The 12,054-nt window shown below is 44.8% G+C and overlaps 1 protein-coding gene across 1 annotated transcript in view; it reads left to right on the forward strand.

The window, feature by feature from the left end:
* LOC115505544 (pappalysin-2) overlaps positions 1-12,054 on the forward strand; it is a 145,149-nt gene that overhangs the window by 50,376 nt on the left and 82,719 nt on the right. Inside the window, exon 11 of the mRNA XM_032591707.1 lies at positions 10,591-10,762. Within this exon, the coding sequence (XP_032447598.1) occupies positions 10,591-10,762 (172 nt within the window). The remainder of the gene's footprint in view (positions 1-10,590; positions 10,763-12,054) is intronic.

A 12,054-nucleotide genomic window follows, 5' to 3' on the forward strand; every position in this document is an offset into this window, starting at 1 on the left:
AAACGAGGAGAATCCGCTGGTGAGGGTTCTGATTCTTCTGGCCAGTGACGGATGGCCTGGTCAACAATAGTCTGCTTTGGGAGGCATAGTCAGCTGTTTGAGTCTCTTTGACTATTTGTTCTCAGGGGTTATAGAGGAAAAATGAAAAGGTCGTGGGCTTAGTCTCATTTAAGTGTTGATGGGTGCATGGCTAGACTATTCTAGAAAGCGTTTATTAAAATATTACCTTGTCTGAGATGATTCTTGGTGGGATGCGGTCTTAGAACTGGTTAGGTAGCAGCTTTTGGTCAAAAGTTAGGAATAGGCACAAACAACTTACGAAGACTTGGGGTCTACGTCTAAGGAATAGGCTAGTTTCAAAACAATAATTTTGAAATAATGACTCCTCCTTGTCTTATCATGGTGTCTGAAATTCCACCATTAGGAAATATTTTCTTCAAGTCTTGGTGATCTCCAAAAGTCTCTTTAAAATAGTAAACAGCTATTTAATAGAAGTAGAAGTGTTGTAAGCTGTTATCAATTTTTTATAGCAGAACCATTCTCTTATGGACCTTGACAGTTCAAAAATAGACCAGGGCCCTGCTGAAATGCAAGTTAGGGTAGGCATCTGGAAGCTTGGGGCAGTATGAAAAATAGAAAAAGTGGTTCTGCAAAGAGCGTTGAGTTTAAAATGTCACCCGCTTCTCAATTTTGCTCAGGGCTGGCCCTGTCCTTATGGTCTATATTCATAGCAGCTGGCAGAGAGAGCACAGAAAATAAAAACAAACCAATATTTTCAGGATTCTGTCATTTTGCCAGCCTGCCAAGTAGACAGACACTGTTGACGGATTTGACCATAAGTTCTGGTTGGAATGACTCTCAGGCCATGTCTGGCTCTGTGTAGCTCTAACCATGGAGGCAGAGGAAGTCTGGGATTGAAGTGGCAGCAAGCCCAACGTCCATACCCCTGTCTCCTGCTGTTGGCTACATCATCAGTTTCATCACCTGATTTTAGGACAGTCCCTTCCCTTCTTTGGGCCTTCATTTCTCTATAAGCACACAAACCGGGACATTGCAAGGCGTGGGAGAGCTAGGAGGAAGAAAAGAACAGAAGGGAGTAACGTTCCAAATCTGATGTCAACCAAGGACTGACAAATCCCCGGATTATGAGATGATGGGAACAACGTGAAGCTTCTGTTGGGGAGTCCAGAAACTTTCTGGGGAAAGGAAGCCAAGGGGGAGAGGGAGATTCCCAAAGGGGCCCAGCACGTGTTTTGTGTTCTACTTCTGCGTTATTATGGTATTTGGTCTTAGTCCACGGTTCCTGGCTCACAGCTCCCAAACCCTTGGAATTTCTTAAGTGTTGAGAGTGATAAAGGTGTCTTTTGTTATGTGAATGAGGTGACTTTTGGAAAAACACTTCAGGATGGGGCTGGTTGTCTGTGAAGCCAAACACATGATTAGAGGGTTAGAACTTTCAGTCTTTCCCTCTGACCTCTGGAGAGTGGGAAAGGGCTGAAGGTTGAATCAATCAACCAAGCCTTTGTAATGAAGCCTCCATAAAATTCCAAAAGGCTGTGTTCTGAGAGCTTCTGGGTTGGTGAACACATGGAGACTGGGGAGGGTGGCACGCCTGGAGAGGGCATGGAAGCTCCATGTCCTTTCCCCATGCCTTGGCCTATGTATCTCTCTTTCCGGCTATTCCTGAGTTGTATTTATTACTTTATATATAATAAACTGGCAACCAGTAAGTAAAATGTTTCTCTGAGTTCTATGAACAGCTCTAGCAAATTAATCAAACCTGAGGAGGAGGTTTGAACCTCTGATTTATAGCCAGTCAGTCAGAAGTACAGTAAAGCCTTGGATTGTGAGTAACTTGTTCTGTGAGTATTCTGCAAGACAAGCAAACATTTCTAATAAATTGTAACTTGATGAACAAGTGATGTCTTGCAATATGAGTAGTACGTGATGCTGAACATCGCATGAACACAACTGAGTCAATGGTTCTTGATACTTGTTTTGATACACAAGTGCTTTGGATTACAAGCATGTTTCCCAAACAAATTATGCTCGCAAACCAAGGTTTTACTGTATAGGTAACAACTTGGGTTTGTGACTGGTGCCTGAGTGGGACTGATTTCTTAACTTGTGGCATCTGATGCTTTCTCTGGGCAGGTAGTGTCAGGATTGAGTTAAATTTTCAGACGTCCTACCGGCATCCCGGTGTGGGAATCTGCATGCCCCCTGCCCCCCGCCCCGGCCACTATATTGGAGTTGGTTTCAGAACACCTGTTTAACTTTTATGTGTGAATTTGACGCTCATTCAAGGTGCTGGCTCGCAAATCCTCAAGACCTCAGTTTATACAGCTTATGAATAGCCACAGAGAAGTCATGCTACCCCTTCTTCCTGCCTTGTAGGAACTGTTCTAGGAATGATGTGGAATGAAACTCATGCCCACTAATCTTCATTCGCAGGACTGTGCTGCTCCCTCTCTTGACTACATGTGTTTCACAAGTCCTCGGGCTGGGCCTATGAGTGTGGCTGGGGAAGGGTCACCCCCAGATTAATAGTTTCATTGGTACCCAGGGATGAAGGGTTGGTAGGACAAGAGTCCACAGTACAATCATTTGGGGGCTCCAGTGATCACTCCTTGTTAGGAACTGCCCCCCGTGGAGATGGTTACTGCCTTTGAAAACTGGAAATATATACATACATATGTGTGTGTGTGTGTGTGTGTGTGTGTGTGTGTGTGTATTTTATGTTTTTATAATTCACACACACATATATGTCTGTCTTTCTTTCTTTCTTTCTTTCTTCCTTTCTTTCTTTCAAGAGTACAAGTGGGGAAGGGGCAAAGAGAGGGAGAGACAGAATCCCAAGCAGGCTCCACGCTGCCAGCACAGAGCCTGATGCAGGGCTTAGACCCATGAACTGTGAGATCGTGACCTGAGCCGAGATCGAGAGTTGGATGCTTAACCGACTGAGCCACCCAGGCACCCCATGTTGTTGTTATTTCTGATGGGTGATTCTGTTTCCCTGATGCAATGCTAGGGAAGCATATCCTCTACTAATTAGCCAACAATTGTTTTGACTCTTCCTTTGGTATTCCACATATTTTATAATCTACATTAAAATCATGGGTTCTGAAACTTGGTGAGGCAGGGATTTTGAAAGGGAGCGCTTTTGGCTGTGTGAAGTAAATCTGTTTCTCTTTAGAAGGACAGGGGGCATTTGGATGGGACTTCTAGTGTTACAGCCAGGCATGGTAAAAAACTGTGCCCAGAATTAGAAATGAGTGAAGCAAATTACCCGGTACTGGGGTCACCAGAGTCCAGTCCTGAACTTACAAATAGGTCACATTCTAGGAAGAGATGGACCTTTCCCAAAAGGCCGACTTTGGGGCAGAACCTTCAATAGAGAGGCAGGGGAACCTCTGCTTTCTTCAAAATACAGGAATGGAAGAAGTCTGCTTAGTGCAGTAATTCATCATTTCTCTGTCACGAGGGAAGAAACAATTACTATCAAGATCTCTGTTTCCTCTCAGATGAGAATCTTCAGAGGAGAAGAACTTGAATTAATTTTCCCTTCCTGGTTGGTATTGTACTTGAGGAAAAGCCCCCTCAAAGCACTAGCACTGTTTTGCCCAAGATGGCTGATGGAAATATACTTGACATTTATGCTTGTTCCTGTCCTACAAAGCAAAACATGGAGCCAGAGTGACGAGGAGGTAGAATGGGCAGCCAGAGTAGAGACGGTATCTTTTTGTATTGGTTTGGAGAAACAGCAAAGCTCTCTAAGGACGGATGCTATTATTATTATTTGGTTTTATTGTTGGTGGAGGCAAGATTAATGAGGACTCTGTCCCTTCCAGTCCACTCTCCATTCTGTACATTGCACTTCTATCTGCTGGCAAATCCGGAGCATACATTCCTTCTTAGCCCACAGCCTCTTATTTCAATAAGAATCAATAAAACACAGTAGGGGAATGGTGAGAAATCTGATCCTCTTTACTATTTAACCTTAAAAGAGCTGTTTCTGCAGAAACCACTGGGATTGCTGTTTGGTCAATGGTGGTACTTCTTGGATAAATGAATTGCAATGTTTTGTTTAACTAAGCAACTGAAAAGTTGGGACATTAAGCAAAAACGTACACTGGGCAAGAAAGATGGTCAGAAACTCTTTCTTGTTCTCTACCACATCCTGCCCATTCATGGGTTTTCTGTACTCCCACCCCAATACCACCATCACCTCATCTAGGAAATTAAATATCATGTTAGAGCTGGAAGGGACCTTTAAGAGAACCTAGTTCAAACCCATCATTTTACAAATTTGCAGACAGAGGGCCAGAGCAGTTAAGAGACTTACCCAAGGTCCTAGAGGTAAGCAGGGGCAAGCCAAGACCTGAACCCAGGTCACATTGGCCTCGATCTCCTACTTTCTCCATTACACCATGCTGTTTGTCAAACGTGTGTTACAGATGCCAGACAGTTTCTCCTAAACTAACCTAGATTCCACATATCAAATTGTGGTCAGCTTTTTCTGGCTGCTTACGGGAGGGTGGGATGTTGACTTGAGAAGAGTCCATGAGCTGATGTCATTCTGATTTTGAGTTTGAGCCAAAGCTTAATTAAATGTGTCTTTGTTGTTATATTGTAGTCTTAGTGTTCTGGAATACCCCATCGTTTCTTTCGGGCTCATTTTCCTCATCTCTAAAACGAATTTGAGTTGAATTATGTTTAAGGTCCATTTTACTTTTAACAAGCTATGGTTCCTCCAAGATCATTGTTAAAAGTCACCCCCACGCCCCCCAAAATTCACGCTTAAGCAAATGAGGTCTTTAGCACATAATTTCCATTAGGCCTCACACGGGAGAAGCAAGGTTTCACTGTCCATTCTTATTGAGTCTGGAGTATTGTTGCAGTCTCGTGAAATTCCTCCGTGGTGGCTCAGACCCTCAGGGGATCCTTGGACCAAAGCTGTGGGCAGAAAAGCCAGGGCTTCACCCATTTGTCAGTAACTACCCAGCATCCCAAATGTGGACCCTGGCTGGAAACTAGGCCAACTTCCTTCTAGTAGCCTCAAGAAATGTAAAACTAAAAAGAGGTGCCTGATTTGGCATAGCCTGGGGGACAGCTGGTGGTGTACCCTGTGTGGGGTCTGTGTGCTCCCTCTGCAGAGAATGATGTCTGCTTTCTGGGGTCGGCCTTACCCTGTTCCTCACCAACCACTCACTACGAGGCAGAGCCAGGCTTTGGGAACTTGCCTGTAAGTCTGTCTTCAAATATGGATGTGGGCTCCTTTCACTAAAGGTTCTCTAAATTTGTTAGTTATAACTTGGGAGACCCACATATAATGAATTTTCTGCACCTCTCAGTGGTCGGTAGGAAATGGAGATTTTGTCAAAGCACTGAGAGTGCTACCTTGCCTGTGTTCTGTCTGTCAAGCATTGGAGGTAGCTTTCCAGAATATCTCTTTCGCCTTTCCAAATTCTATTCCTTCAATGAGGTCAAATCATATGCAGTGATAAAACTTTCTCTGAAACAGCCTTGAAGTTGTAATCAGTAACACATGAGTTTATTATTCTCTCATCAGCTATATTGAAAGCTTCTTCAGAACAGGAAAAGTGTTGCATACTTTTGATCTATCTTATGGCTTCTACAGGACAATATGTACTTAATACACTGACATGTAATAATCAAGCAGTGGGACCAGGTTCTCCTCCTGGAATTGGCCTTGTTATGTTATAGTCTTGGCTTCTGGAATTTACTGACCTGTCATTGGGGTTACGCATACCAGACCTTTGTGGCACCGGTTTTCGTTCCTGGTGAGCAGCAAACGCTGTGCAACTTATAAAGTCACAGATGCTAAAATGCCACCACAAGCCTTGAGAATCAAAATCTCCAGAGGACAAAGCCTGGGTATCTGTGTTTTGAAAGCTGCTTAAACGAGTCGGATGTACAACCACGATTGAGGCCTGCCTCCTGCGGGCCGCTCCCTCACAAAACTGCCGACAGAAGTTTCTCAGGTACCGGCGTCACTCACAGACCCAACCAACAAAGGAAGCACCCGCCATCACTGCAGTAGGATGGTATTAGGATTGCGCCTGGGTGCCCACGAACAGGTTACGTACAAGAGGAAGATAGCCCAGGGTAAATGTACATTTTGTACAGGGATTTCTCACTGAAAGCATTTTTTTAATTTTTCTTTTAACATTTATTTATTTTTGAGACAGAGAGAGAGAGCATGAACAGGGGAGGGTCAGAGAAAGAGGGAGACACAGAATCTGAAACAGGCCCCAGGCTCTGAGCTGTCAGCACAGAGCCCGACGCGGGGCTCGAACCCACGGACCGCGAGATCATGACCTGAGCCGAAGTCGGACGCTTAACCGACTGAGCCACCCAGGCGCCCCTGAAAGCATTTTTTAAAACGCTCCAACACAATGACCTTGGGGAGTGAGGACCAGAAGAGAGAGAGCGAAGGCTTATCAGAGAAATGGAGAGACAGAAAAACAAAGCTAGAGTTATGGGTAGGTGGTCATCTAGAAAGTGTGATTTTTAAGGGCCTATCGACTTAAAATTCCATCATGAAAAACTCATCCCTTTGACTTAAAACTATATCTCCTGTTAATGTGGAAGTACCTGTGAATCACATCTGGGTGGGCTCATCATATCCTTACCTGAGAACACATTGTGATGGGGTATGGGGAAAGATCTGAAAAAAATGGGTGGAAAGCTGAGGAGCTGTTGCCAAAGGAGGAAACATGCAAAGCAGGTCATCTCGCAGATGGCGGCAGCTGGACAAATATTGACAACTTGATTTGCTGTCATTTAAAAAGAAAACGTCTGGAAGCTAAGATGGACCATGGAATATTCTATATTTGCCCCTGACTGCCCTGCTGAGATGAGGAGCTTCTTGGCTCTCCCTGGCCAATGCTGCTAGCTCCTGAACTCAGAAGAAGGCAACAGGAGAGCAGCCGCATCCCCCTGGGAGATGGCCTCGTGGTCTGGGCTGGCCAGAGAGCCAGGGCTCTGAGCTCCAGCCCGAGGGTTTTCCTCTGACTCGCTGTGTGGCCCCCAGCCAGTCTCCTGAGCAGCTTAATTTTCCTTTTGTGTCAAACCAAGATAAACACCTAACTTCCCACCTCTCTGGGGCATTGTAAGATTTCGCCCCTGCCACTTTCGTTAGCATTTGTCCAAAGACCATAAGAAGAAAGCTCCTAGGAAGTTTTAAGACAAACCGTTTTGACTCTTAGCATTATCCTTCTGAGAGGAGAGCTCGTGTAGCGCTAGGTGGAAAGGAGAGGTATGGGGAGGGCGGGAAAATGGAGGACGCAGCTCCACTCGGAAAAGCAGTGTTTGCGGTGGAAGAGAAACACGAAAGGAGGGGGGGGGGTTGGGGTGCAGGGGAGAGAATTCTACAATTGGTACCAGATGCCATCAGAAGCTAACGACCTGACAAACACCGTCCTCATAAAACAAATTCCTTAAAAAGGAAGCAAATGGAAATGTAAGCTAGTGAAGGAATTTGCAGCAGCTGCCCTAAAACCATTTCTCACTTCATAAACAGGTCTGGGTTTGGTGCCTTTTTTTTTTTCTTGGTCTTATTTCATGCCACACTTTCCCCCTCTTCTGTGCTCCCCTCTTCCGTCTCACTCTTCCTCCTTTGCTGCCAGTGCTGGAAGGACTTCTTACACCGGTAGCCTAGCAACAGCGGTGAACGGAACCCCATCTTGACAGAAGGAGGCTCATTCAGAGTATTTGCTCTGTGTCTTATCTCGGCACGCATTTGTCCTCAACGATGACACGGATTAATTAATTGGCTGGAGGCACTGACAAACAGCACGTGCTATTTCACATTAATTTCCTGGCAACAAGCTGACAGGAACCAGAACTGTTAATGACTCTGTTTTCTAGTACTCTCTGTTTACCAGGCTGAAGAAATATTACTTTCTTGTGGACATCAAGGAATGCAGCAGCATCTATGAAACTTGGAGCTCTGTAGCATCACTCATGAGGTGTATTGATCGCATCCCATGGAGGATGGTCAGGTTTCAGATCCCTCATCCAGAGAGGTCAATAAAGACTCGGGGACAAAGATTTATTTCCTGTACTGCATACCCAATTATCAGCACTGGATTTGGGGGAATTTATGTTGAGAGTTAACAGTCCCTACCCCCCAATTCATATATTCCTTCCTCCACCAGGCTCCGTGGAATGAATCTGAGGGAAACCATACCACTGAAGGGAATGCTCAGGACTCAGAGGATTAAAAAAGTTTCTTTCATACCACTCAACCCCAATACCTCTATCCTATACCTAATAAGCATAGATAAAGAATGTCACTGACATATGACTTAAATCCTAGGGGTACAAGATAAGACGCAGCAACTTTTGCACATTCAGATCAAATCCATCCTTTTTGGATTAGTGCTTTTTTGCTTTTTAAGTTTTATTTATTTATTTTGAGAGAGAGAGAGAGACAGCGTGGGCAGGGGAAGGGCAGAGAGAGGGAGAGAGAGAATCCCAAGCAGGCTCCATGCTGTCAGCACAGAGCCTGATGTGGGGCTCGAACTCATGAACTGTGAGATCATGACCTGAGCTGAAACCAAGAGCCAGATGACGCTCAACCGACTGAGCCACCCAGGCACCCCTTGGATTAGTGCTTTTAAAATCAATTCTCATTTATTTCGAGGTGGTATGTGCATATTCAATGACCTTTAATTTTTCACTTTCTTGTATTTTCCAGCTTTTTAATAAAGTCATTGACTGTTAACAGAATTCTAGGACCATTGACCATAACAGAATTCTAGGTAGAGCAAATTAACGATGATGAGAGTCACAGTATCCTTTCAACTAATATTTGACACCACTGACAACAACATCATGAACAAGAAAATATAGGAAAATATCGTGTTGGTCACCTCAACTAGACTACGATTTCCTTAGGGGCATGATACTTATTGTACCCCCGGTACTCAAACGAATGCCTTGCCAACAGTAAGTGTGCAGTAGATGTTGATTGGTGAATGAATGAATAGGGGCAAGATGGTTGAATGACTGTTCGATGATAATATTTTTGTGTTTCAGATTCCCGTCTGTCATTTGAAAATTTAACAAATTACCCACTTTAGTAGCCATTGACTGACTTTGCTGTGCGAACACATTTAAGTCAGTCAGCTTTTATTGTGTTTGCTACCGCAAGGTATATGGTGAATATAAAAGTGGGTCAGAGTCGGAATTTGTCTTCGAGAAGGTCATAATCTGGTTGGGAGTTTGAGCACTTAGGAGATACTCAGATCCTAATTGCCTTGTAGATCCAAGGATGGATAAATTAAAGAATAAGCAGATGCGTACATGACTATAATATAGGATAGAGTAATAGGAGTGTTAGAGGGAAATTATTTTTAAAATTTCCCTGGGAGGTTCACAGGAGGAAAATACCTGAAGGGACTTCTTGGAGAAGAAAGTCCTTTTAGAAATCTCGACAGTTTGAGCAAAGGTACAGAAATGGGAGAACCAAAAAGTATGGATTGCCAACAGAAAACAAGCCACTGAGGGTGGGACTTGGGCCATCGGCAGTGGAGCAGTAGGGGGATTTAGCCTGGGAACCATAACACCCTGTGGGATATGTGCCTTTATGATCCTCCTCTTATGAGGGAAGGAGCTGAAACACTGGGGAATGAATACTCAACCAAAGCACACAGGTAGTAAGTGGCGGATCCAGGATCCAAAGTCAGACAGTATGGGGCCATGCCCTCATTTTTCATCTCTACACTGCTGCCGTGGGAAGAGGGCAATGCTCGTTTTGCTCTTGGTGCTGTTATGGTCCAGACTGAGTCACCCTGAACCTGGGGAGTTAAGCTCTGTCACCCATTCTTGGTTGATTGGCCCTAGAGCCCTAGGCAGTGGTCCTGCTCTGCTGAGATGATGTCCCCGAAGCACCTAGCACAACGTCAGGCACCAGGCAGGGATTTAGTATGTGTGAGTTTCCTCTTCCTGTCATGGGCTCCGTTTCTCATTAGCCAGTGTGGACGTTCAGTGGAGGGTAGTGCTATGGCTACAGTTGTCAAAAATATTTCCACACCAATCAGTGAATAAATGTTTCCTTTTCTGCCATCTCAGATACCCCAGACCTTTCATGTAGGGCCCTCTGGAATCCATCTGTAATCAAACAACTGAAAGGTCAGCGTGTGACACAACCCGGGGCCCCCAGGATCCACTCCTGATCTGGGTCTGCTCTGATTGTTTGGGACCCAGTGGTACCGGTGGTTAAACATTTCGAGGATTGCTCTCTAATCTACCCATTTGTGATGCCATCCAGAGCTCTTGGGACACGTTCCCCACCTCGTCCTATCACCATTTTGTCCTCCTGGAAGAGCCGTAGGAAGTCGTTTAATCATTCGTGACCTGTTAGCTGATTATCGTTCTTTTTCATTTTATGTCACACGGTTCCAGGTCATACGGAAGGAGGTGATGAGTTCAGTGTTGGGTTTGGAGAAAAATCGTTCTCTTTGGTTTGGAGGCACTTTCCAGACGGGAAGCTGCAGAGTCTTTGCTGTCGCCCTCTGGTTTGGAGTCCGTCTAAGATGCTTTTGTTTCTGTCATCCCCAGCTGTGTCCACCGGCCCTGTGGGGAGCAGGGCAGCTGTGCGCCATTGCTGCTTGATCATGCGGATATGGTGAACTGTACCTCTGGTGGCCCAGGTCACATGAAGTGTGCTATCACCTGTCAAAGGGGGTTTGCCCTTCAGGCCAGCAGCGGGCAATACCTCAGGCCCGTGCAGGTGAGTTGAAAACCTGTGGTCATCGAGACCAAGCTCCTGGGGAGGGAGGGGACTTACACTCCTTCCCCGGGCTGGATTGGGGAAAGGCAAGTGTTTTTAAATCATTTGGAAGGAAAGGTGAGGATTCTAACAAGCAAGGAGAGCACGGCTTCACCGAAATGCAAGGTATATAAGAGCACGTGCAGTTCTCATCAACTAGGGTGTCGGTTTCTCTCGTGCAGACAGTAGGTAGGGATACTTATCCCATCCTCCTTCCTTGTTTCTGTCTTCCTGTCAGAAATTATGGTCCCACTTTTGACTTCAAGATGAGAATGCTACACCTTAGACTTGTCCACAATTTGTAAATATATAGGTTGTAATATAAGATAGGTTGTAATCAGCTTGTCTGTGGCTCGTGGTTTGACCTCCGGACCTCCTGACAAGAAGGTTGGAGAAAGAGTCTGATTTTCTTCCCTGTGTTACTGAGGTGGGGATTATATCATGGTTCTACCTTTTACCTAATTTTCCACAGTCTGCAAGCTACCATATTACCATTTCCAGCATTTGGAGGGAGTAGAACATGTTAGTTAAGAGCGTGGCTCATGTGACAATCGCAGAATGAAATTTTGGCTCCACTGTTTATTAGTTGTATAATTTTTGGTAAAAACAAGCTTTCTTCCATGTTTGTGAAATAACAAGGACAGAAGTATTTATGTCATTGAGTTATAATGATGACTGATGGGAAATAATTTAAAAGCTTCTAGCTAAGGGACGCCTGCGTGGCTCGACTGGTTAAGCGTCTGATTCTTGATTTCAGCTCAGGTCGTGATCTCACAGTTCGTGGGTTCGAGCCCCATGTCAGGCTCTGTGCTGACAGCAAGGAGCTTGGGATTCTCTCTCACTCCTTCCCTCTCTGCCCCTCCCCAACTTGTTCTTTCTCTCTCTCTCTCTCTCTCTCTCTCTCTCTCTCAAGATAAATAACTAAACATTTAAAAAAAAATTAAAAGCTTCTAGCTAAATGATAGGCACACAGCACTCTGTTAAGCTGCCATTACTATGAGCATGATAATGTATTCTCAACTAAGACTTCTGTTTTCCATCTTTCCTTTAGGGAGCTTTCAATACTCTGCAGAGGGATCTTTAAACTTGAAATCAACCATTAGAAAACCATGACCATAATATGAGACAAAGGATGCATTAGGGAAAAGATAATGGTGCTTGAGGAGAGGACCAGAAAGCCATGGTATGATCAGGAAAAAATGGATGCAAGCCTGGTGGTCAGGTGTCAGTGGTGCCCAAGATTGGGATCTTTT

This window comes from Lynx canadensis, chromosome F1, assembly GCF_007474595.2.
Source record: "Lynx canadensis isolate LIC74 chromosome F1, mLynCan4.pri.v2, whole genome shotgun sequence".
Classification (NCBI taxonomy): domain Eukaryota; kingdom Metazoa; phylum Chordata; class Mammalia; order Carnivora; family Felidae; genus Lynx; species Lynx canadensis.